Source organism: Eumetopias jubatus, unplaced genomic scaffold, assembly GCF_037043125.1.
Source record: "Eumetopias jubatus isolate StellerSeaLion01/CBP00866 unplaced genomic scaffold, mEumJub1_p1.0 scaffold_1, whole genome shotgun sequence".
In the NCBI taxonomy this organism is placed as follows: domain Eukaryota; kingdom Metazoa; phylum Chordata; class Mammalia; order Carnivora; family Otariidae; genus Eumetopias; species Eumetopias jubatus.
The window spans coordinates 41513835-41541012 of record NW_028274807.1 but is presented as its reverse complement, the minus strand read 5'-3'; the positions used below and the strand labels follow the sequence as shown (position 1 = coordinate 41541012).

Below are 27178 nucleotides of genomic sequence, written 5' to 3'. Positions count from 1 at the left end.
CAAAACCAGATAAAGACACCATAAAAAAAGAGAACTGCAAGCCAATACCTTTGATGAACACATAAGCAAAAATCCTTAACAAAATACTAGCAAACGAAATCCAATAATACATCAAAAAAATAATTCACCATGATCAAATGGGATTTATTCCTGTGTTCCCAGGGTGGTTAATATTCACCAAACAATCAACACAATACATCACATCAATAAGGAAAAGGATGAGAACCATATAATCATTTCAATAGATGCAGAAAAAGCATTTGACAAAACACAGCATCCATTTATGATAAAAACCCTCAACAAAGTAGGTTTAGTGGGAATATACCTCAACATAGTAAAGACCATATATGAAAAACCCACAGCTAACATCATCCTTAATGGGGAAAAACTGAGAGCTTTTCCACAAAGGTCAGGAAAAAGACAAGGATGTTCAATCTCACCACTTTTATTCAATACAGGACTGGAAGCCCTAGCCACAAAAATCAGACAACGAAAAGAAATAAAAGGCATCCAAATTACTAAGGAAGAAGTAAAACTCACTATTTGCAGTGATGACACTATATATAGAAAACCTGACAGACTCAACCAAGAAACTGCTAGAACTGATAAACGAATTCAGTAAATTTGCGGGATACAAAAATCAATGTACAGAAATATGTTGCATTTCTATACAACAGTTGAAGCAGCAGAACAAAGAATCAAGGAAGAGATTCCACTTAAAACTGCACCAAATATAATGAGATACCTAGGAAGAAACCTAATCAAAGAGGGGAAAGACCTGTATTCTGAAAACTATAAAACAATGATGAAAGAAATTCAAGATGATGCAAAGAAATGGAAAGACATTCCATGCACATGGATTAGAAGAACAAATACTGTTAAAATGTCTACACTACCCAAAACAATCTACACATTTAATGTAAATCCTATCAAAATATCAACCACATTTTCACAGAGCTAGAACAAACAATCCTAAAATTTTTATGGAACGACAAAAGGCTCCAAATAGCCAAAGTAATGTTGAAAAGAAAAGGAGAGCTGGAGGCATCACAATTCTGGGCTTTAAGTTATATTACAAAGCTATAGTGATCAAAATAGTTTGGTGCTGGTCCAAAGTAGACACTCAGATCAATAGAACAGAATAGAAAACCCAGAAACAAACCCACAACTATATGGTCAATTAGACTTTGACAAAGCAGGAAAGAATATCCAATGAGAAAAAGAAATGGTGTTGGGAAAACAGGACAGCAACATGCAAAAGAAAACTGGACCACTTTCTTACACCATACACAAAAATAAATTCAAAATGAACTAAAGACTTAAATGTGAGACAGGAAACCATCAAAATCCTAGAAGAGAACACAGGCCGTAATCTCTCTGACATCCGCCATAGCAGCACTTTTTCTAGATATGTCTCCTAAAGCAAGAGAAATAAAAGCAAAAATAAACTATTGGGACTATATCAAAATATAAAGCTTCCGCACAGCGAAGGAAACAATCAACAAAACTAAAAGCCAACATACTGAATGGGAGAAGATATTTACCAGTGACGTATCTGGTAAAGTGTTAGTATCCAAAAATTAAAGAACTTATAAAACTCAATACCCAAAAAAATAAATAATCCAGTTAAAAATGGGCAGAAGACATGAACAGACATTTCTCCAAAGAAGACATACAGATGGACAATAGACACATGGAAAGATGCTCATCATCACTTACTATCAGGGAAATGCAAATCAAAACTACAACAAGGTAACACCTCACACCTGTCAGACTGGCTAAAATCAACAACACAAGAACCAACAGGTGTTGGCAAGGATGTGGAGAAAAAGGAACCCTCTTGAACTATTGGTGGGAATGCAAACTGGTGCATCCACTATGGAAAAGATTATGAGGGTTCCTAAAAAAGTTATGGTCCAGCACTTGCACTACTAGATATTTACTCAAAGAATAGAAAAACACTAATTCAAAAGGATACATGCATCCTATGTTTATAGCAGCATTATCTACAATAGCCAAACTATGGAAGCAGCCCATATGTCCATCAAATGATGAATGAACAAGAAGAACTGGTATTATATATCATATATATATATATATCATATATATTTGATGGAATATTATCTATAAAAAAGAATGAAATCTTGCCATTTGCAAAGACATGGATGGAGCTAGACAGTATGTGCTAAGTGAAATAAGTCAGAGAAAGACAAATACTATGATTTCACTCATATGTGGCATTTAAAATATGAAACAAATGAGCAAAAGAAAAGAGAGAGAGAGAGAGAGAAAGAGAGAGAGATACCAAGAGATAGATTCTTAATATAGAGAACAAACTGATGGCTACCGGAGGGGAGGTGGGTGGGAGGATGGGGGAAATAGGTGATGGGGATTAAGGAGTGCACTTGTTGCGATGAGCACCGAGTGATGAATGGAAGTATTGAATCAGTCTTTGTATGCCTGAAACTAATATAATACTGTATGTTAACTAGCTGGAATTAAAATTAAAACTTAAAAAAACAATATTATTTTGTCACTGATTTATTCCTATATCTCTGTCCATTTCTTTTCTTTAATCATTATAGACATTCTTTGCTTGACTATCATTTTATTATTCTTACTTATCCCTATTTTATTTTATTTTATTTTATTTATTTTATTTATTTTTTTAAGTAGGCTCCACACCCAGCATGGAGCCCAATGCGGGGTTTCAACTCATGACCCTGAGATCAAGGCCTGACCTGATACCAAGAGTCAGACACATAACAGACTCAGCCACCCAGGTGCCCCACATATCCCTTTATTATATGGATGCTTTTGGGTCTTGTCCTAGCTCAAGTCTCAGCAGAATAGACCAATATATCCAACTGCCTATTAGACATTTCCGTTAGACCTTCACATGGACACCTCAGTGCTGGCTCAAAGCCAACAGCTGTGTATGCACGTGTGTGTGTGAGTGTGTGTGTGTGTGTGTGTGTGTGTGTGTAATGAAAGGAGCAAGAATTCCTACTTATATTGAGAGTTGTTATACATTACACATATGAATTATAATTTTGAAAGAATTGGGTCCTAAACCAATCACATCAAGTAGAGTATTTCAGAGCTTGATCTCATGTTTTAATATTTATTCATATATATTTTTCTCATATTTTATTTTCCTCTAGACAAAGCAAGATCAGAATGATTATGCTGGAAATGGGGCACAATGACTTATTTAAGCACTTCCTCGGTTACATATGATGTCTCTCATTTTATTTCCTCCTCACAACAATCTGTGTATAGTATTGTATCTATTTCAGGAAGGATGCAAGGACTCCAGTTTAGTCCAATAACTGCCTTAATTCACTTTTTAAAAATAAAATTGGTAATAAGTTCCTCAAAAAAATTAAAAAAAAATAAGACTTCACTATCAAGTGGCGACACCTAGATTTACAACTGGACTTTGACACTGTCCTACACCACTTTGCCTTTCAAATATTCTTTTATTCTAACCATATTTGTTTCAACTGTAAGTAAACACTGCATTATTTTTCCATGAGTACATGATACAGTTTGTATTAATTTAGTTTCTTAGAATATACAACTGAAGGAAACTTAGAAATTATCTACTCTAAGTGCTAAGTTTTATAAAAAAGATAAAAGAATAGCTATGATAAGTGACCTGTTCAGGGGCTCAAGCCAAAGACTGGGAGCACAGAGGGTCTTTTTTGATACCCATTCCAGAACTCTTCCTACCCTGACATATAGCCAGCTTGTCCTTTAAAGCTAGTTCTTGGACAAAATTGTGAACAAAGATTTTCTTTCTTTTGATATGTTATAATTATTTTTTCCCAATGAGATGAAATAAACACCAGTAAGAGATCATTTCTGGATCATAACAAATTTTCAAGATAAATGTTATTTATTCGTTTATTTATTTTTAAATATTTATTTATTCTTTTAGAGAGAGAGAGAGAATGAGAACAAGTTGGGGAGGGGAAGAGGGAGAGAATCTTCAAGCAGACTCCCTGCTGAGCACAGAGCTCAATGCCCCTCCATCTCAGGACCCACGGCTGAAACCAAGAGTGGAACGCTTAACCGACTGAGCCCCCAGGTGCCCCCAAGTTAAATATTCTTAAATTAGCATTGATTAATAGTAAGTACAGTCTTTCAAAGCTACTTTAGAAATTGAGGGGTTTTATTTGGTATTAACAAGAAAGATTTGGATAAATAACTCTCAAATAAGGCAACTCAGATTTCTAGTTCTTATCAGCATTGCTCGAATCATGACAAATTTTGATTTCAAAAGAAAAAAATATCATATGATCTGTATGCCAGGCAGTCAGTCAAAATTTTACAATAATATGATAACTGTTTTTATACATTTCTTTTTTCAGCATTACTTGTATTTTGTGCAAAGCCATAGAAAAAAGAATATCTTAATAGTTAAGAGCAGGAACTCTGGAGTCATGTAATCATGAACAAGACATTTAACCACTTACAGTTATATAAAAAGACAGTTATATATAAATTAGATAATTATGTAATAGACTATAGTGCAGTGTTAATCATATTAAGAGGATTTAGATCAGCAATTACTGATGAAACAGGGTAGAAAATGTGAGCTTCTCACGTTTTGGCCTTGGCATTCCTTAGCCCGGTGGGAATGTTGTAGAATATCAAAGGTCTGGCACATAGGATGCCATGCTTCATAGTCCTTGTCCCAATACCTTTATGTCAGATGGCAGTAAAATCTATTCAGCAAGGGGTGCTTTTTACTTCAGTTTGGACAGTGGTTCTTATAGGATTATAAAAGGTTTTGGGGCCATCTCATAGTTCTTAACACTGATATAATATTTTGGGAGCTATGGAAATATAATTAAATGTTTATTATGAAAAAAAAGTTTATTATGGAAGAGTCTGGCCAGTGGTAGTAAAATGTTTGCTTCTGAGAACAGAGCATCTTTTCCTTTTAGGTACGTGTATCTATTCAATTTCTCAATGATTTGCACATATTGCAATTATTCCCTAAGGACCTTCCATGTTTAATTTAACCCTTAAAGGGTAGAGCACATTTAAAAGTTAGATCATTGTATTTTCTGTGTTTTGAGACTAAAACTATTCTGCTGGAGGAAAAATAAGAATAATAAAGATTTCTGTCGAAGAAGCATTTTTTCTGCTCTTAGAAAGATGCAGCGATGGCTATTTCTTTCTTAGAATTTAAACATTGTATTTCCTCCTCCAGCTGCTTGTTGATATCCTTGTTCTTATGAACACCCTTTAGGAGAAGCCAGCAAGAAAGAAACAAGCACAGTCCTCCAGGCACCTGTCTGCTCCATTAATTGTAGTTGTGTTAAGCATCAGAAATGAAGATGGGATGAAATTTAATTTGGATCCTGGAATCCCCCTAACTGTCTTCATCTGCTTGTTCTCCATAGAGTTGTGGCTTTAAGTTCACATAGAAGTTCTGAATAACTGTAAGGACAGTCTATGGTTCTGCTTTTGTTCAGTTTATAGCTCCAGTTGCAGATCTGTAATCTGCCTCCATCCCAGGATGTGATGGCTGAAAGGCATCATTAATGTGTTAAACGGTGTGGAATGCTTCAGGCTCACGAGGGCATATCACTGCAGAGTGATATTCCCAGATGCACAGGTATCTGCCTCAATTTCAAATCAGAAAGAAAGAAGCTAAATTGCCACGCAAGTAAAACGCACCAGGAAAATTATAATGTATGTATTCAGTCATAATCTCTGAGGCTGACTCACACCTCACTTGTTCCTTGAGAGAAATAAAAGGGTGAGATTCCCATTTTCAGGGTTTATTAACCATACAAGTGAAATAAGGAAGGGAGGATTCATCGGAGTGCATTACTGGAATCTTACCCCACTATTTTGTAGTTGATTTTCATTATGTTTTATCATTCTAATTCACTACACTGATTTTGCAAAACACCTTCCTTCATGTTCTGAAAGAATTAATGTAAATTCTTCTGTTATCTACTTTACTTCCAGGCTACATAATTACATGACAGCATACATTTCTATAGAGACTACATCAAAATGTGTTCATATTTTAATAGTAGATGCAGCTTTGTGCCTTTTCTACCTTTATACTGAAACATTTGCTTCTTCAGAAATGCTAAACTTTGACATAAAATGTTCCAATATCATATCCATATATTTTGTTCCTAAATTCTAGTAGCACAACAAGGTGGGCAGAGTAAATGTATTTCAAAATCAAGAATATAGATTTAGAAATATCTGAAATGTATTTCAAAATTAGAAATATAGATTTAGAAATATTTTTTATCAATGTAAAAATATTAGAGTAGACTCTAAACTTAGCCAAAGGGAACTGATAGTTCTAAGATTCATTTTTTAAAAGGATGTATTGCTTATTCAAGATGTATTAAAGATATCTATTTCTTTTTCTACTAATGGACACTGTTATTTCATTCTGTGAGATAGCCCGCCACAATACCATTGGCCAGAAGGCTTCTAAAATCCTTTGTTGGACATAAGTTGATAGGTACACTTAAAGATACACTTAATGATTAATATTATACTAAAAATGGAAGCTCTGAATTGTAGTCCCAGCATTATAAAAGATAAATAAAAAAAGAAAAATTATAATTGGATTTCTAGATCAATCCCTTCATGTGATAGATAGCGATTTTTGACCAGAAGAAAAGAAGGGATTTGTCTTTGATCATCAGATTAAGTGGATGATAGAAGCCATTCTGTCTAAAGCTGAGGACGGGCATCTTTTCATTATATTGGATAGTCTCTAAGATGTTATCCTTCCTTGATTAAATTAGTGGTTCTTCAATGGCACAGCTAAATAAAACTAAGTGGAGTTCTTTTTCTTTTCAATAATAGTGTTTAGTTGTCATTTTCGAATGGTGTGGCAACTATGAAATTCCCAGAGTAATATCAAGCACCTAGAAGGTCCTGCAAATAAGTGTTGGCTTCCCTTCCCTTTGTATTTTTTTATCTGACTTAATTCACAAAAAATATTAATTTGTTCATTATAAATAGGAGCTATTTTATAAATAGAAACTTAAACAGAACATCAATGTGTTTTTGCTAAAGGGACACTAGTAGAACAACTGACAGAAGTTGACTAGTATCTGCAATAATAGCCCGGAACAATGTGACTGTCCTGATTCTGATAAATGTATTGACGTTATGTAAGAAATCTCAGTGTTTTTTTATTTTTTTATTTTATTTTATTTTATTTTTTATTACGTTGTTAATCACCATACATTACATCATTAGTTTTTGATGTAGTGTTCCATGATTCATTGTTTGCATATAACACCCAGTGCTCCATTCAATACATGCCCTCTTTAATACCCATCACCAGGCTAACCCATCCCCCACCCCCCTCCCCTCTAGAATCCTCAGTTTGTTTCCCAGAGTCCATAGTCTCTCATGGTTCGTCTCCCCCTCCAATTTCTCCCCCTTCATTTTTCCCTTCCTGCTATCTTCTTCTTTATTTTTTTTAAACATATAATGTATTATTTGTTTCAGAGGTACAGGTCTGTGATTCAACACTCTTACACAATTCACAGCACTCACTATAGCACATACCCTCCCCAGTGTCTATCAGCCAGCCACCCATCCCTCCCACACCCCACCACTCCAGGCACTGTCAGTTTGTTTCCTGAGATTAAGAATTCCCCATATCAGTGAGATCATATGATACCTGTCTTTCTCTGATTGACTTATTTCGCTCAGCATAATACCCTTCAGTTCTATTCATGTCATTGCAAAAGGCAAGATTTCATTCCTTTTGATGGCTGCATAATATTCCATTGTATATATACACCACATCTTCTTTATCCATTCATCTGTCAAAGGGCATCTTGGCTCTTTCCATAGTTTGACTATTGTGGACATTGCTTCTATAAACATCGGGGTGCACGCACCCCTTTGGATCCCTACATTTGTATCTTTGGGGTAAATACCCAGTAGTGCAGTTGCTGGGTCATATGGTAGCTCTATTTTCAACTGTTTGAGGAACCTCCATACTGTTTTCCAGAGTGGTTGCACCAGCTTGCATTCCCACCAACAGTGTAGGAAGGTTCCCGTTTTCCCTGCATCCCCACCAACATCTGTCATTTCCTGACTTGTTAATTTTAGCCTTTCTGACTGGTGTGAGTGGTATCTCGTTGAGGTTTTGATTTGGATTTCTCTGATGCTGAGGGATGCTGAGCACATTTTCATGTGTCTGTTGGCCATTTGGATGTCTTCTTTGGAAAAATGTCTGTTCATGCCCTCTGCCCATTTCTTGATTGGATCATTTGTTCTTTGGGTGTTGAGTTTGATAGGTTCTTTATAGACTTTGGATACTAGCCCTTTATCTGATATGTCATTTGTAAATATCTTCTCCCATTCTGTCGGTTGTCTTTTGGTTTTATTGACTGTTTCTTTTGCTGTGCAAAAAGCTTTTTATCTTGATGAAGTCCCAGTAATTCATTTTTGCCCTTGCTTCCCTTGCCTTTGGCAATGTTTCCAGGAAGAAGTTGCTGTGGCTGAGGTTGAAGAGGTTGCTGGCTGTGTTCTTCTTTAGGATTTTGATGGACTCCTGTCTCAAGGGGAAGGAACACGGCAGGGATGTCCACTATCACCACTGCTATTCAACATAGTACTAGAAGTCCTAGCCACAGCAATCAGACAACAAAAAGAAATAAAAGGCATCCGAATTGGCAAAGAAGTCAAACTCTCACTCTTTGCAGATGATATGATACTTTATGTGGAAAACCCAAAAGACTCCACCCCAAAACTGCTAGAACTCATACAGGAATTCAGTGAAGTGGCAGAATATAAAACCAATGCACAGAAATCAGTGGCATTCCTATACACTAGCAAGACAGAAGAAAGAGAAATTAAGGAGTTGATCCCATTTATAATTGCACCCAAAACCATAAGATACCTAGGAATAAATCTAACCAAAGAGGCAAAGAATCTGTACTCAGAAAACTATAAAATACTCATGAAAGAAATTGAGGAAGACACAAAGAAATGGAAAAACGTTCCATGCTCATGGATTGGAAGAACAAATATTGTGAAGATGTCAATGCTACCTAGAGCAATCTACACATTTAATGCAATCCCTATCAAAATACCATCAACTCTTTTCAAAGAAATGGAAAAAATAATCCTAAAATTTGTATGGAACCAGAAAAGACCCTGAATAGCCAGAGGAATGTTGAAAAAGCAAAGCAAAGCTGGTGACATCACATTCCGGACTTTAAGCTCTATTACAAAGCTGTCATCAGGACAGTATGGTAGTCACCATAGCTATGGTGAGCGCTCTGAATTGTGTAAGACTGATGAACCACAGACCTGTACCTCTGAAACAAATAATACATTATATGTTAAAAAAAAGATAGTAGGAAGGGAAAAATGAGGGGGCCGGAATCGGAGAGGGAGACGAACCATGAGGACTGTGGACTCTGAGAAACAAACTGAGGGTTCTAGAGGGGAGAGGGTGGGGGGCTGGGTTAGCCTGGTGATGGGTATTAAAGAGGGCACGTACTGAATGGAGCACTGGGTGTTATACGCAAACAATGAATCATGGAACACTACATCAAAAACTAATGATGTAATGTATGGTGATTAACAAAATATAATAAAATAAAAAAATAACAACAACAAAAAAAGACAGTATGGTACTGGCACAAAAACAGACACAGATCAATGGAACAGAATAGAGAGCCCAGAAATGGACCCTCAATTCTATGGTCAACTTTCGACAAAGCAGGAAAGAATGTCCAATGGAAAAAAGACAGTCTTTTCAACAAATGGTGTTGGGAAAATTGGACAGCCACATGCAGAAGAATGAAACTGGACCATTTCCTTACACCACACACAAAGATAGATTCAAAATGGTTGAAACACCTAAATGTGAGAAATCTCAGTGTTCTTAAGAAATTTACACTGAAGTAGCTAGCAACAAAGGGGGCACCTCATGTGCAATTTACTTTCAAGAGGTTCAGAACTAAATAATATCTATATACAGAAGGAGAAGGGGGAGAGAATGATAAAGCAATTGGGGTGAAATGTTAACTTCCAAGGCATCTGGGCAAAGGTATGAGAAGATGTACTACAATGCTGTTTTGTAACATTGTAGTATTTTCACACATGTGAACAAAGCCCATCTTATGATAGAAATTGTACACCTACATGCAGAACTTTTATAGGGTAAATTGAAAGAGGAGGGAAAGTTCCATTCACTCTATGTAAGAATCGGGGTCAGGATAATGTTCATAGAGAAAAAATAAGTTTAAATGGAACTAGAGAAAAATATTAAAAATGTGCATGCCTGGAGCAAAAAAAAAAAAAAAAAACAAGACTGGGGAGATGTTGAAAAAGGAAATACTAGAGCAATACTAGGACCCAGAGAATGGAGGGACATATCTTTCAACTAACATAAATTGAGATAAATAGGATGTCATTTACTTAAGTGTCAAACTAAGGTTAGTTAGTCCAATAATTCTAGGACTGACGGTACTTCAGTGTCAACAATCTGGCAACCAGGAATCCAAGTAGAAAAAAGTTGAAATCCTGAAAAATTATTTTTGTGGGGTTGGGTTTATGGCTCTAAAGTTTTAAAAATGCCACGTTAGACTTGAAAATAATAATTACAGATAATGTTAATAATCATATAAATCCAATGATGTTATTTATTTCATTCTTTCATTACAATTAAGTCATTCAAATGCTAAGAATTGTATTTATTGATTTTATTCCCTGCTCTTTTCAATAATACTTCTTAAAACACAAATTGAATGAAGTTACTCTTCCACTCAAAGTGTTTATCTCTATCCAACATCCCATTATGTAACATTCAGGTGGCTTGGTCTTCCTTGACTATCCAACCTGATTTCTTGTTACCCCTTAAACATGATCAATTTCCTCCTTTCAGCCTAGCCTTCAGGAAACACAACTCCAATACCATGATATGATATACATACTTCTTTTTCTTTATATCTATGATTTATTTCTATTTTTCAAAGTACATTTAACTCTTCTTCAAAGGTTCCCCTAAAATTTTTAACTGATTTAATTACACAGTGTCTAGTGTAAATTTTTTTGTTTCATATATATTGTTTTTTTTAAAGATTTTATTGATTTATTTCAGAGAGAGAGAGCGCAAGCAAGCACAGGCACGAGCGGGGGCTGGCGGGGGTTGTGAAAGGGCAGAAGGAGAAGCAGGCTCCCCGCTGAGCAGGGAGCCTGATGTGGGCCTCAATTCCAGGACCCTGGGATCATGACCTGAGCTGAAGGCAGATACTTAACAGACTGAGCCATCCAGGCGCCCCCTCACATATATTGTTTTTAATTCTATACTTAGATTGCAAATTCCTGCATGGCACGGGCACATATGGTATGCAGGTAAAAGAGGCATTCAAACGTATTTGTTGACCTCTTAACACTTTTTATTCATATCTCAGTGGAAAGAAGTCGCTAAGCAGTAAAATATTTGTATTTAAATGAATACATATTAGTTCCTACTTTTTATCTTGGGATCTCAACATAATTAAAAGAGGACTATTACAATTCATCACATCATTTATTTATAAATGCTATAACCAGGAATTTTAGAAATTGACAGTAAGTATAGCCAAAAAAGTATGAGGATCCAAAACAATTGAAAGGAAAAACCAGTAGTATGTGACAACTTCTTAAATGTAGATGAAACAAAGATGCTTCTGAGCATTAAATTAGAATCTGGTGAGCTGGGGAAATGATGGTTATCCTGGCAGAGAGGAAAGAAAGTTGTTTGAGGGAGAATATATTTAATTTTGAATGATGCAAATTTCCACTAAATCGTCATTCATTCATTCAATTAACATTTGAGTGATTACAAGGTGCTGGAAGGCATTGTTCTAAGTCTGAGAAATACAAATGTGAACATCAGGGAAAGTCCACAGCCTCATGACATTTATATTCTTCCTAACAATTTAACATAAAGATACAAATAAGAAATTATTACTGGTTTCTAGGAGGGGACTTGCTGTCATGTGAGGGCAGAAATCAAACCTTAGTATGAATGAGAGAACAAAAGAAATAAGGATTACTCTACAAAAAAAAAAATCTCATCTTAGACTGAAAATTAGGAGAAAAATAGGATGGAGTCTTGAAGATTCACACACTTATGTGCATGCTGTCATTGTTGCTTCTGTTATTTCATTTTTCTAACTTCCTCTAAGATGAAGGAAAACCTATATAATTACACAAAAGGCAAAGAAAAAGAGCCAGGAGAGTGCATGCTGAAGATGCTAGAAGGGAAGGAGATTTGCTGGAGAGCGCATTCTCTAAAGACTCTGGAATCAGCGAGAGTTAGTAGGTACAAAGGGAGGAAATTAGACTTAAAGAAGTTGGGTGTGTGTGGGGGGAGAAGCATTTTCTTTTTCTTCTTAACTGAGGACAGTGTAAGAGGAAAAACACACTCTGCTGTGTCTCCTCTAATCTCAACACTCAACTCACAAAACATTTCCCTTCTGGTTACCCAGTGTGTGAGGACTTCCCCACGCCAAGCAATTCTGACCCATGAGCTGGGTATCTTACAACTGAATTCAGTTCTGATATTATCTACCTGGAATTAGCATTGGACCCCACAGGTTAAGGGCTCAGTCCCCCTACCCTCCTTTCAGCTGCTAATCTCAAGTCCTGGTTGTTATACGTGATTCTGTCCCACCAGCCATAAATCAGAGATTCCCACCACTTCCTCTTGGGGTCCAATTAATTTGCTACAGCAGCTCACAGAATGCAGGGAACATTTTTCTTACTAGATTACCAGCTTCTTATAAAAGGATACAACTCAGGAACAGCGGGATGGGTGAGATGTGTAGGGTAAGGTATAGCAGAAGAGGCACAGAGCTTACACCCTCTCTCCAGGCATGTCACCTACCAGCACCTGAATGTCTTCACCAACCTAGAAGCTTTCTGAATCCCATCTTTTGGGCTTTTAAGGAGGCCTCATTATGTAGGCAAGATTGATTACATCATTGGCCCCTGGTGATTGAACTCTTATCTCCAGCCCCTCTCCCTACTCCTGGAGTTGTGGGTGGGGAATAGGGGAACGGAAAGTTTCAACCTTCTAATCACAGGGTTTGGTTTCCCTGGGAGTCCAGACCCCATACTTAGGGGTTTTCCAAATGCGAATTCATTAACCTAAATGCAGGCCTGGATGAAGGGGTTATTATGAATAACAAAATACACCTTTACTACTCTTATCACTTAGGAAATTCCAGGCGCTGTGGGAGCATTGTGCCCTGAACTGGGACCAAGACCAAATGTATTTTTTCTTATTATAAATCACAATATCACAGAGGTAAAATCATCTGCAGAGAATGAGGGTATGAAGGATGAGATTAGGTTTGTGGAAGAATAGAGATGATAAGGAAGATCTAGCGCAGAATGCCCCTAACAAACCCTTTGACAGATGACTGAGAAGCAAGGACCAAGTTTACTAGGGATGGCATAGGTTAGGGTAAATATTCCAGCAAGGCCCCTGTTTCCAAGGCTAAGCATTTATTCTGGTAGCCGCATGACATGAATCACAGGATGACAGAAAGACTATGAGGATAGAAGTTGGAAATGGAATTGGAGTTGGGAGGCATAAGTGAAAGTTTGATCTCTTGATGAAATTTTGGAAAAGCCTCTGGGATCTCACTTTCTCCAGCTGTAAAATGGAGGTGGGGTGAACCTCAAGACGGAAAGCCTCTAAAGTCTCTATCAGTGCTCCCTATTTTAGTCTGAGATCATTACATGTTGTAGAAAAGTGAAAAAGTGGGCAGATGCTGATGGAGGTTGAGAATATATTGAGACATAGTCCACTAGTGGAATAATTACTTCCAGAACTGAAAAGTAAATACACTTGTTCAGGGAAGAAAACAAGAAGTCACAATTTACACCAAGTTATAACTTTACAGATTTTTGTTTTGCAATCTGCAATTCTTTCTGAACATGCTTGACTGATAAATTCACAGATAGATACAATCTTTATGTAGAGACCACACTTTTGATCTAACTGGCATACTTTGTGAAAGTACTGAACAAACATCCGAATTTACAACATAATCCTCTACAATTTAGAAGGTGCCTTATCACATGGTCATCACACGGCTTTCACAATGTAATCAAGAAAAAAATCAACAAACTCAATCTCACAAACTAAATTAAACGGGCCACATTCATGTTTCCCTTTTATATCCTTGTCAAAGATAGAGAGACAAGGAGGAATTTAAAAACCATGGATCATATCCACCATGGCCATATCTTTCTAGTGGTAGGGAGCTCATTTTTCAAGGCTACCAGTCCATTAACCTTCACAAGAACAAAAATAAAGCAAAACAAAGAAATACACCCTGGAGAAATGGCATTGCTCCTACTCTTGCTTATATATCTCACTGTGGGGATTTGAAGATGGAACAAATACCTCTACCACCCCAGGCACACAAAATGATACACACACCCCGAAATAAATATATAAAATACCTAGTGGTGCATAGTGTAGACAAATTGATTTAAAAAAAATGATAGTGGGGTTAGAGAGAATAACTGATATCATCCCTGGTGAATCTGTCTTACCCTGTGATTTGTAACTGGGAGGGCCAAAGCATCAACCCCATTTATTTTTTAATGTCTTGGCCTGCTCTTGGTTGCCCTTACCTAGATTCATTCACTGTATATATCTGGAACTATTAGTTTCCTGATAAATGCATTGTCAGAAAGCCAGAGGCCAATGATAAGATAAGAAATAAGGGGCTCTTGCTTGTTTTTATACATTTCTGTTTGACTTAGGAGATAATTATAACACAGATTGATGCTCCTTTTTTAAACAAGGTAGTAAATCAGCATAAAATACAGGATTTGGGAAAGCCATTTGCCACATAATTATAATTTCTTAAAATCCCTGTGTTCACTGAATATGAGAAGCTGTAATCATGCAATATATAGCAACAGCATTACTCATCTTTTTTCTCTCATGGAAGATAGTTAAGTAAACCTAAGTTACAAATTTTTAAGTACTATTAGTTACAAAGTTTAAATACCATTAACTGAAGCAAAGCAAAAACATAAGTTGTTTGGTCTGGGATCTAGCTTCCAGTGGGAAAAAATACAGATTCAGTAAGCAAGATTAAAATAATGACTCAGCACATTTCATTTAAAAGTCATGTCTTTTCCACAAATAAAGTTTATTTATCACCATAAGAGAAGGTAAAAGTGTAAGAGTTCCATCAGTATAGAAGACCAGAAGCAAAGTAGGAACAAAAGAAGGATGTGGAATCAGAAAGGGAGACATCTGCACGTGGACTCTGCGAGGGGTAATATTCAAAATACCTATCAACTGGCATAGCAGAGACAAGGAGCCCTCAAGAAGGAGGAGTTCCAGTGCGGGGCTGTGAAGCCCACCCCTTATGCCAGTTTTTCTCCTTTGGTTGTCAAATTATGGGAGAAGACAACTAGAGGTGAGACCCTGGGCTTAGCAGGCTACCCAGGATGCCTGAGAAGTGAACCAATACAGAGGTATTTGCGTAACTCACTGCAGGAGTAGTAAGAACTACTTTGAACTAGTATAGAAGTAGTACAAAATTTTAACAACCAGCAGAGTCATACTGATGCCTATTTACTGAATATTAGCCATGGATGACATATCTCTTAACTGTGCAACTTCGGTGGTTTAATCTTCCTGAGCCAGCCAACTGAAACAAAAGTGGTGTATTTTAGCTAATTTTTTGGCTGTTGCTCTAAGACCTTTCCCAGCCAAAGAGAGAATTTACTGGGCTCTCTTTCCTGCCCTTATGCCATCCAGTACACCTCCTGTCATCCTCAGAGCAAAGGGCAAGTCCTACGAGACAGCAGAGGGACTTCCAAATTTAAGCCACATGCAGGTAAGAGGCAAAGTTGACTCTCCATCCTGACTTCCAGCTCCGGGGTGAGCCCACCTGGGAGCAGACACCAGAACCTGTAGTTCTAGTTGACACATTCTCGGGGCACATTCTGTCTCTTCTTTTTCTCCCCTGTATGGCTCCATTATTTATTTGTGTATAAACGATGCGATGATATTTCTGTCTTGAGCTGCTTGGAATGCAGTATCCCAAATTATGGTATCTCAGAGCAACAATTATATACAATGAATATCAGCTTAACTTTGCACAGGCTCTGTTGACTACAAAAGAAAACTGTTCATTTCTCATTCATCACAGTTATCAATAATGGAAACACTGTGATTGCCCTATCTCAAAGGGGTATCACTGGTGTATCACAGGGGTATATTTTGTCAAGTATAACCCTTCCATATGTTTGAGAGAATCACAACTAAAATCCCATAAATAATTTTGGACTCCACGCTGTTTAAAAAACAAAACAAAAACACAACAGTTATAGCCAAAAAATCGTAAGAATTATCAGAGAATGAGAAAACACAGAGAAGATTTAAGGGGTGATTGAAAGAACAAAATTTACTAAAAGTAAAGAGAACAGAAATGTGGATGTAAAGATAAAGAAAGGTGAGAAGTTTGCTTTTTGTCTAATTTTTCCATTCCATGTTAGAGGGCCTTGGCTTACAACCTGCCAGTGTAGTATTTTGTTTTAATTGGAAAAAGATTCTCAGTGGAAAAATATAAAAGTAATTTATATTTGTAAAATTTTTAGATTAGTCATTTCAATTGTTCTCCACCAAGACCACTTTTCACTATACTACTCCACAAGTTCCATATTTTGAATTTTTAAGTACAAATTATATCTATCAAATAAAATGGATTTATTTTCTTATTTTTAATTAATCTCAGCGAATAATACTCAGAACTGCTGAGGAGCATAAAATAACTGAATGATGATATCAAAAATATGATATAATTATAACAAGGTAAAGATATTTCTAGTTTTAAGTATCCTGAATAACATTTTGCAAGCTAAGTTTCAATGTCTGTTAAGTTCTTTGAAATATCAAAAGGTGTCAAGGAGCCCCACACGTACCATTTCCGGTGTCACAATTATTTAAAGATTCCAAATTGAAAAGCAATGGATTAAACTAGCTTAAAATTATCTAGTAAATATGACTTATCCCAACTTGAAGAATTAAATTGAGTTATTCAATGTAGCCTAACTGTCTAAATGGGACAGAAAATTCTGGGGCTCTTTCTTTTTTTTTTATTTAAAGATTTTATTTATTTATTTTGACAGAGAGACAGAGAGAGAGGGAACACAAGCAGGGGAAGTGGGAGAGGGAGAAGCAGGCTCCCTGCTCAGCAGGGAGCCTGAAGCACAGCTCATGACCTGAGCCCAAGGCAGACGCTTAACAACTGAGCCACCCAGGCGCCCCTCTGGGGCTCTTTCTAAAAAAAATTCTCCCCACTCTTTTTTCCACTCTCTCTCTGTCAAAACCATTACTTGGCTCTGAGACAGCAGGAGTAGGAAGCATCGAGCGTGTACTCACCAGCCTGGTTGGTTGTGATGCTGACTGCAGCGACCTGTCTTGGTGGCGAGCTCAGCTCTGACACCCCGTTAATGGCATCAATCTCAAAGGTGTAGTTGGTATGTGCCAGGAGGTCTGTCACTGTCACTGTGGTGTTGAGGAGTCCAAACTGTCGAGGGAGGAAGCGGACATTTGGGCTGCATGGCTCACACTGTTTTATATTCCACCCACATTTTTTACATATGATGTTGAAGGTAACATCTTTCCGGCCTCCTGTGTCCAGGGGCCAACTCCAGTCCAGGATGACCGAGGTCTCGTTTATATTAGAGATAACATTTCTTGGTGCAGATGGAGGTCCTGCAAAGTAGTTCAACAAAGATTAATGAGCCTCACTTCTGTGTTCTACTACAAGGGAAATAGATAATTTACAATGGAACTGAAAGAGGTAAATAAACATCTTGTCTCTATTATATACTTTTAATTCGTCCTTAGAGGATCCCTGAGATTATAGACACATGGATTCAAGAGCACTGTCCTCCCTAAGCCATGAACGGGGGAGTTTTGACTCAAGGTTGAGGATACATTCACGTAGTCCAACAAGGGAATTTACTACTAAATTCAATGCCCTTGTGAATAGTTATGAAAACTTTGCTATTAGTTTTATAAATCTTAGTCCTTTTTCCCTATGACCTATGACCAACACATAACAAGAGGGAATAGAAATGTAAAAATGCAAATCCCATGACTATAACCTCCCCGATTCTGTCAAATGTAATACAAGATCTAAACCAAGATAAAGAAAATTTTCCTTCTTTCTGGGGGTCCTGTTGCAGGAAGTGCTTTAAAAACTAATTCATTTTGCGTGATAAATGTTGCATTTGTGGTGAGCCAAGCATGGAGAGTGAAGCAGAGAAAACTTTCAATTTGCACATGGATAACGGAAGGAAATGGGCCAAATGCTTAAAAAAAAAAAGAATAAAGAAGCACAATAACAAAAAGAAAAAACAAAATAAAACAAACATGGAGGCATGGGTTGCAGCAAAACTACTCACGGGTACAAGCCATGGATGGAGGGTCTTTGTCTGCTCGGAAGTAATTATTCTCACACCTGCAGTTCACTGAACCATCTTCGTGAGTAGAACTGTGGGGTGGGCACTTGGCACATTTCATATTACCATCCGAAGCCTTGTAGAAACCTGGTCGGCAAGCTACAAATGAAACAGCTCTTTTAAAATTCTGCGATAATTTTGAAAATGTATTTTTGAAAATATGTAAAACAGATTTCAGAATGTTAGGGTATGCATTCATTATGAATAAAAATCCATTTTTTTCCTTCCCAGAACTTACAGAAGCAAATAATGTGGCCCAATGTAATTTCTCCACATATACACTTGAATTTGCACCAAATGTTAAGGGGAAAAAACCCCTGAAGATTTAGATTATTTTGGCACCAGAGTGTGATGAAATTTCCAGCTCATGTTTTCACAGCTTAACTTGGCATTGAACTATTTGTGGAGAAAATACAGCAAAGCCATGTCATCATGTAGCCATTCCCTTTTAAAACATGATGAAATGTGTACAGTCTCTGCACTATAGTTACTGCATTACATACTCGCTCGGTTTTTATTGGTTTCTGTGTGTACAACTCCATCTCCACAAAGTGTAAGCAACTGAAGGAAGAAATCGTGGCTTCGTTATTTTAAGATTCTTGATGCATGGTTCCCAGGAGCTATGTTATTTTCTTTTTCTGCTTTGATAGTGTTGTTCTTTAACTTCTACAGAAATGGCTTAAACTGAAGATTTTAATGTATTTCCTTGTCTGTATTTCAAAAACATAGTGAGGTATAATTTCTATTTCAGTATAGTTCCTTTTCTATACCTCAAATACCTGGGAGGTATAATTTCTATTTAAACTGATCTACTTGTGAATTGTTACTAGATTAATGCTTTTTTAAAAATGTTTTTATTGTTATGTTAATCACCATATATTACATCATTAGTTTTTGATGTAGTGTTCCATGATTCATTGTTTGTGCACAACACCCAGTGCTCCATGCAGAATGTGCCCTCTTTAATACCCATCACCAGGCTAACCCATCCCCCTACCCTCCTCCCCTCTAGATTAATGCTTTTTTTTTAAGATTTGTTTATCTTAGGGGCACCTGGGTGGCTCAGTTGGTTAAGTGTCTGCCTTTGGTTCAGGTCGTGATCCTGGGGTCCTGGAATAGAGCCAGGAAGGGCTCCCTGATCAGTGGGGAGCCTGCTTCTCCCTCTGTTCCTTCCCCTTTGCCCTTTCTCCTGCTCATGTTCTCTCTCTCTCTTTAGCAAATAAATAAATAAAATCTTTAAAAAAAGATTTATTTATTTTAGAGAGAGACACCAAGATCATGACCTGAGCTAAAATCAAGTGTTGGCCGCTTAACCGACTGATCCACCCAGGTGTGCCTAGGTTAAAGCTTTTTAAGTAAGTGTGTCATCTTCTTTTTTTCTGGACATCTCTGAATGACATTTCTTTAAGCCCAATGAACTGGTCACGAAATATTGATTTCAGCTGCCGACTTTATATATTTATTACTTTTATAGAAATATGCCTCTACTGTATTATTTTTGTTTAATCTGATGTAAAATTCAAAATGCTATAATGTTTCATGTGATTCAATACCAGAATTACACTGGGAACTGAAATCACAGTGAAAAATCCTGCCAAGAAGTCTCTTGACATTGTTTTGAGGATTCAATTCAGGGTCCAAATTTTTTAAGTTTCCACCAGATTACATTTGGAAGTCAATGATTTCTTAAATCTCTAAAACTCAATGTCAATGCTACACTGAGATTTGATGGCTTAAAGCACTTACATGTAGAATATATGCTATAGATTATGTTTATCACTGAATCCCAGAATTTTCCCTATATTAACTTCATATTGTGAATAACAGGTTATTTACACTCAAGTAAAGCCTGTGTGGACAAATTTTAACTTTTATAATCATTAAATGCATCTTGAAAGGTAACACATCATATCCATAACAGCGGGTTTTCCTACTGAATGTTTCTTGAGAAATACACTGCCAAGGGAAATCTACTGCCAAGACTCACGATTACAATAACTCAGGTAACTAAAGATAATAGCAATCGTTAAGCCAGTCTTGCTGTTTTCTAGTTTCTCTGAAGAATGGCTGCACTAGGATTACCTAAATCGAACAAGTTTTGGTGCCACATTGAGAGCCACTCAGATAAATTCTATTGCCCTAACCAAACATGGATTAGGATTATAAACTTTTGAACATTGTTCTTGAGCACTGCTTAGAAACTACCACTCATATTTCATGTCATATTGCCTCAGGGGGAAATGATATAAAGTATAAACAAACTATGCACTTAACTTCTGGTTTCAATTTAGCTCATCGAACGCCTTTAAATTTGCAAGAGGGCAATGCCGAGTCTTAAAAAGATTGAGTTGCAGTGTTTCAGTGTACTTTGGTTTTTTTGGTTGTTTTTAAGTTTATCTGTATGTTTTTATTTGAGGTTTTTATGGCTTTTACAACATTTAGCATAAAGGTATTCACTAAACACTCAATCACTTTTTGTTAATATTATAAATGGTTATACTATGGGATATTTAAGGAAAAGACAAGACAGTCATATAATCACTTCTTAACTATAGCACAGGACTTCTAATAATAACTTGAAAGTAGCTAGAGTTAATAAACCTTGAAGTTATGAATGTGACTCAAACTAGTAACTTGACTTTCTCTAAATATGATTCAATAATCTTAGACAGTAATAGTAAAAGATAGGTAGACACATACACATTCAGTTTAATAAATCCTTGGCAATCATTTATTTACTCTTGTTCAGGCTTTCTGTTAGCCTTGAAGATACAAATGTCCCTAATTCTGTCCATCTTAAAAGGGCCCTTGCAATCGAAAGTGGGCAACAGACATTTAATACAGGCCACAAGGAGCAAGCATTCCATTCTGACTGAGCAGTTGGAAGGAACTACACAGAAGGAATCTCATCTGAGAAAGATCAGAAAATATAGGAAAAACTGGCCTGTAAGTAACATAATTAAATACATAAATACCAACAGGAAAAGACAAACTATTAAGTAGAGGAACATATGAGTACTGTTGGTTGCATACTAAACACCTAACTAACCTTGCTTTCTCCTTGTTGATAGAATTTTGATTTTGTTCAGAATCTCAGTCTGCCGAATATTCCTTTACACAGACATGATTGCAAATAGTTATGGATGGCCAAAGTGATGGCCAAAAGATGGGCAAAAAGATACAAACAGAAATCTGATGAAAGTCTTTGAAACACTTTTTTTTCCCCTAAGAAGATGGTCCAAATGTAAGGGAATCCACTCTAGCTACCTTATTCCTGCATTGATTCTCCGCGTAATGGTTTACATGTGACAATAAATTAAAGGCCCTGAAAATGAGATGTGTAACCTGAACTTGCTGATTCAGCTAGCACCTCTCTCAAGATTTCTTATAATGTCAGAAAAATAACGCCCTATTTGTTTAAGTCACCATGGGCAAGTTTCTCATCCCTACAGAGGAAAGTATTTCTAAAGGATGGGAGACAAGCACAGAATGCAGTTTAGAGGTACTAAATAGAGGCTAGAGGAGCCAAAAAGATCTTAATAAATCACATTGGCCAGTCTGTGTATTGTACGTCTGAGGACCCAGAGCTCTGGGACTTCAGGTGACACACAGCTAGGACAGCCCCTACTCTGCATCTTCTGGCACCTGGTAGCTAGCTGATGGGCTCTGCTTCTCTACAGTTTGTTGATATTCAGGAAATTACAACTATATACAGAGTCCAGTAATAGATTCTATAACAACACCCTAAATTTTGTGGACATCTTTACTCTTTCTGAAAAACTTTTCATAGGTACCATCTAAACTGAATCTCACAGCAATTGTATTGAAATCATTGGGACAGATATTAATCTACTCATTTTACAGAATGGACAACTGAAGCACAAACAGAAAAAGTAGCATGCCCCAAGATAATGAAGAATTCAATGGTATAATCCAAAAAAGAGATTTTTCTGCTGATAATTTTATATAAATCACCTACTAAAAGCAAATTATTCTCTAGAACCATGAATTATTTTCCTACTAATTCTAAGCTGTTGTTATGACATTGAAGAATGTCATTTGAAACTTATTTAATTAAACAAATGTAAATCTTTCATCATCATAGATGAAGAAAGAAACTATTTCACAAAGGGTAATGTTTTCTTGTCATTCTCTAGTATTTTCTATCTATCTGATGTCTAATATTGTTATGGGGAGATGGACAGAGCTGTCAAATTCAGGAACAGCACAACTCATGATATGTGGGAGTCACGCAAGTAAATTTTTCCTTTCTTGCTACAAGCAGGATCTTTAAATCTTCTACCAAAATTGTCCAACAAATTTGAGAATATGACTGAATAATTTATATTCAGTAATAAAATTATACTGGTAGGAAACACCAGTTTCCTACCTGGTGTAGGATAAGGAGATGCATTTTAAATGCATAAGGAGAAACTCTTTATATAGCATACTTACTTTTGAATTTTTCCCATCAATAAATAAGCTCTCTTATCTCTCTCCCTTGCAGTCAATCGTTTTGTGCTTAAATACCTATTATATCTTCTTCATCTTTCAAAAAAATCCTCCTGGAAGAATTTGAAACTTTGCCTCTAAGGGGCATAAATACCTGTGTTTTAGTATCTTGCTTATAGTAAGAAAAGCAATGATTGTAATTATTTCAGAGACTGAGAAGGTTTAGCATAAAAAACATCAGGGAAAGTAGTAGAGAGTGATGTTTTCTTTCCTTTCATTACTGAAGGGAAATCTTAGTCAACTTACTACAGAATATCAAGGAAAAAAGAATAGACAAAATGGATACTAATTCAGATTTATCCAGTTTTAAGTTTTAAAATTAAAAAAAAAAACAACCTGCTAAATAGTTAAGGCCTTCCCCGGTCCAGGCGAGCTACTAAAATAATATTCAAATAAGGTGGATACACACATATTCAAAACCTCTGCCAAAATGACAGAATTCTGATTTACAGATTTCTTCAGGTAACATAGTATATGCGTTCTTCTCAAACACTGGTTAAATTATTCACAGATTTCAATCCCAGGGTAGTAAAACCAAGGAGTAACTAAACAGTTTCATAATCATTTGAGTGGAGGCAAATTACCACCTTAGTTTTTGTGGTCCCAGAAATGTTTTATTCCCCTGTTTTAATGAAGACTTTTGAAGTCGTTAAGTGTGGCAGGAGTTCTCATCTTTGATTTTGTGTTGATAAATCTAAGTAAGGTGAGCCATGAGTCTAAATTAATAACCATTCCTCAAACCCTACTGGATATCAGCACGGATTTACTAAGTAATGAAACTTGTTCATACAATGTTTGAATTTTGTTTATTCATTTTCCTCAGACAAATATGTGTTAATCTCCAAAATGACCTAGACACCATTGTGTCCAGTCTTACAGTGATAAAAGCTGCAATCCTAGCTTTAAAAAGATCAAATCCATATGGCATGGTTATTTTAGAAATGGATCTCCTCACTTGAAAATGTGAGTGCCAAGATAATTTTCAATATGACATTTTAATGTTATTTTCACCAAGAAATTCTTTCATTTCTCTGCTTTTTATCCTAAGACTTCAAGTTGTTTTCAGCATCTTATAGGAAGAGCACTGTACTAGGAAGGAGAAAAATGCAGGTTAGGATCTAGTCTTTTCTGCTAAATAGATATTATCTCAAAGTCACGGACCAAGAGTATTCCACTTTTAATGCGGTCATTGGGATACTGACTTCCTCTTCTATAAATAAGTCTCAAGTTCCATTTGTAGTAATTACCATGTGTTCCCAGGTTAGACCCTGAACAGTACAGAGACAGGAGTTACTTCCTATTCATTTTGTATGCTGAGTGTCTAGCACACTGCCCAGCACCTAGCAGTTGAGATGCATTTTTGAAGTGAATGAGTACCTTGAACCCAATTTTAGTCCCTACATTTCTATTTTTTCATTTGTCAAGTGATGGGCATTGACTAACTTATCTCTAAAAACTCTTCAGGTTGACACTTTAAAAGGTTAATACTTGGTTTACCAAGACTTGTAGGATTCCTAGAACTTTATAAGTAGCAAAAAAAGTAGATCAAAGTATCTTCACTTTCCTTACTACTTTAAGGATTAAAATTCTCCACTGATATTATTAAATCACCATAGGGCAACAAGACAAAGAAAGGAGGTTCTCTTCTGTCTTAAAAGAAATATTCTTGAAAAAGAAATAACAGATTTTCACTCTTTTCAGTGTTTTTCCGTATCAGAGTGGTATGTATTCAAAGGGCATGTTGATTTCCTGACTGGATGGGTTGAAAAATAAATTGCCCACCAAACAAATAATTCCCACTTTCATAATTTCACCTTAACCAATAGCACAATAAAACCATATTTGATTTTATGTACATTTCAGATAGAGTAGGATGTTGAAAATTTTGAGAATCCTATGGGAATGAATAAAAATAAAAATATTGATATTAATTCTCTTTAATTTTGTAAAATGTAAGATGATTTTTTTCTTCTTTTAATAACAAGGGAAATGAGCACAAGATTGAAAATAAAGTTTAGTCTGCCGTGAGATTTTGTCTTTTCCTTGCTAATCTAGATTTTCATTCCTCTATTCTAAGTGCCGAGTTAGTGAGAATATGTTTGTTCACTTACTGAGCAAACCCCAAAACTTATTGAAGAACCCCAAGATAGGCCACAACGGAACAAAATGATAAAGCCCTTGCCAACTGTTAATTTGCTATTGAGAAACACTAAAAAAATGTGAATAAAATAATAGAAGGAAGCCAAAATAATACCATTTTGTAGTGAATGAATTAAAAATATTTTGCGAATCCGCTAATTCCATATTTATGAAGAGGTAACAATAAAACGGGAACTGAATACTACAGGTCAATAGGTTGGTAAAAAAAAAAAACTAACTATCAGCTTTGGAAAATAACGAAGAAAAAGTATGAAATAGTATTATGAGCACTGTGTATACAATGAATAATAATTATAAAAAAAGCTTCAAGATAGAATCTTGGCCTTATTCCCAAAGCACATAGCATAGTTTCCTCCAAGTCATAATTGATGGGCTTGAGCTACGCTGATACAGAGAATGGGTAAAGTTACCATAGTGAAAGGAAAACAAATGCACTTAGTAAACCATGGTGGCTACTGTTGAAAGAAAGTAGACAGCCTTTCAATTGCAAAGTGAATTTTGTCTCCAGTTGACTAATGTGGTTGACTTTTAAGAGAAAACATGGTCCTAATTAAGGGTTAAAAGGCTCATTTCAATTTGAATTAACTTTAAATTAAAAAATAAAGCTGTTGGTAAATAGGTCCCTTTTAGTATTCAGACTTCAGCTCCGTAGACACAGGGCTATATTATCAATTCCCAGCCATAAACACAAACGAATGACCAGAACCAGCACTGACTAAACAGATGATTTCCTGGCCTTGCCATTCCAGGCCTGACAGGGTCTATTTGCCGGTACAAGGTCAAACCAACTGTTTATTCCCAAAATGAGCTGCACTCCACAATCTTACAGGAACTCTATTCTTTGCCATTTGAATAGAGGTACAATGCTTTGAGGCAAGGCCGAGGCATTTCAATACACTGGAAGTGGCTACGTTCAGTCATTAAACCCTGCCTGCAATGTGCAGCATTTACAAAGTGATCAAGTGTTTCCTTCTTCTGTTCCTTCCACTGTTCAATAAAAAAGGCCTAAGGCAAAATGCCACCACACCATTAAACACAACAGAATCAATCACAATCTGGTGTGGCTCAAAGATAGCTGAGTAACAAGACTTTATTGTGTTTGTTGTTGTTCCATCAGATTTAGCAGGACAGGTGCCAGTAAAGCTGAAGGATGCCCAATGCACGTTGGCCACAAAGAGAATACTAAAGCAGCTCCGCATCCTGGGGATGTTGCATTTGGCTTGCTCTTCAGTTGTCTTCCACTTCCAGGGCAGAACTGTGAATCCTAAGAGTAGTGCTATTTGAGCTTTTCTGTCCTTAATTATCAATGCCCAGAGAACGAGACCCATTAACTAAGTATACAAATTCACAGAAATATGTATGTAACGGACAGGTAAATACTAAGAGAGGGGGGAAGGAGAGGGGGGGGATATGAAAGAGAAAATCATTTTTATGGGGTTTTATTATGGTGAATGTAAAATGCATAGGACCCAAATCTATACTCAGGGCATACTGAGAGACAGCCTGGAAAAGACTTCAGAATAGTGCCAGAAGTCTTCTTTAGACCAGAATGGCACTGGAATGTCTAAGAAAACTATTCCTAGGAAGTGATTTTGGAGAAGGTAAATCACTCCAGGCTGCACTGGAACCGTGGCTAGAGTACGGGGAGGTCAGCAATCCAATATTTATGTTTATAAACTAATTTTATAATAGAATTCCATAGTAGATTTGTAATCACCCAGAGTAGGAGTTTGAGACACAAGTCATGAAAACCTTAGATGTGATCTCCAAAAGATCTATTGCATGTGAATACACAAAGAACAATTAGGTCCTGTGTATGCTTATATACACAAAGATATATTTATAATAATGACAAATTAGAAAGAACAGAATGTCTCAAATTAGAAAGGTGGTTAAATTATGCCATGTTCATACATGTTCACAAATAAATTATGTTATATTCATACATTTATCTGATGGAGTTGATGTCTTGCACAGAAAGATG

At 36.4% G+C, this 27178-nt stretch overlaps 1 protein-coding gene across 1 annotated transcript in view; it reads right to left on the bottom strand.

The window, feature by feature from the left end:
- EPHA3 (EPH receptor A3) overlaps window positions 1-27178 on the bottom strand; it is a 364933-nt gene that overhangs the window by 112768 nt on the left and 224987 nt on the right. The window contains exons 4-5 of the mRNA XM_028115620.2: window positions 18466-18621; window positions 17435-17770 (exon numbers count right to left, since the gene is read on the bottom strand). Of these exons, the coding sequence (XP_027971421.1) occupies window positions 17435-17770; window positions 18466-18621 (492 nt within the window). The remainder of the gene's footprint in view (window positions 1-17434; window positions 17771-18465; window positions 18622-27178) is intronic.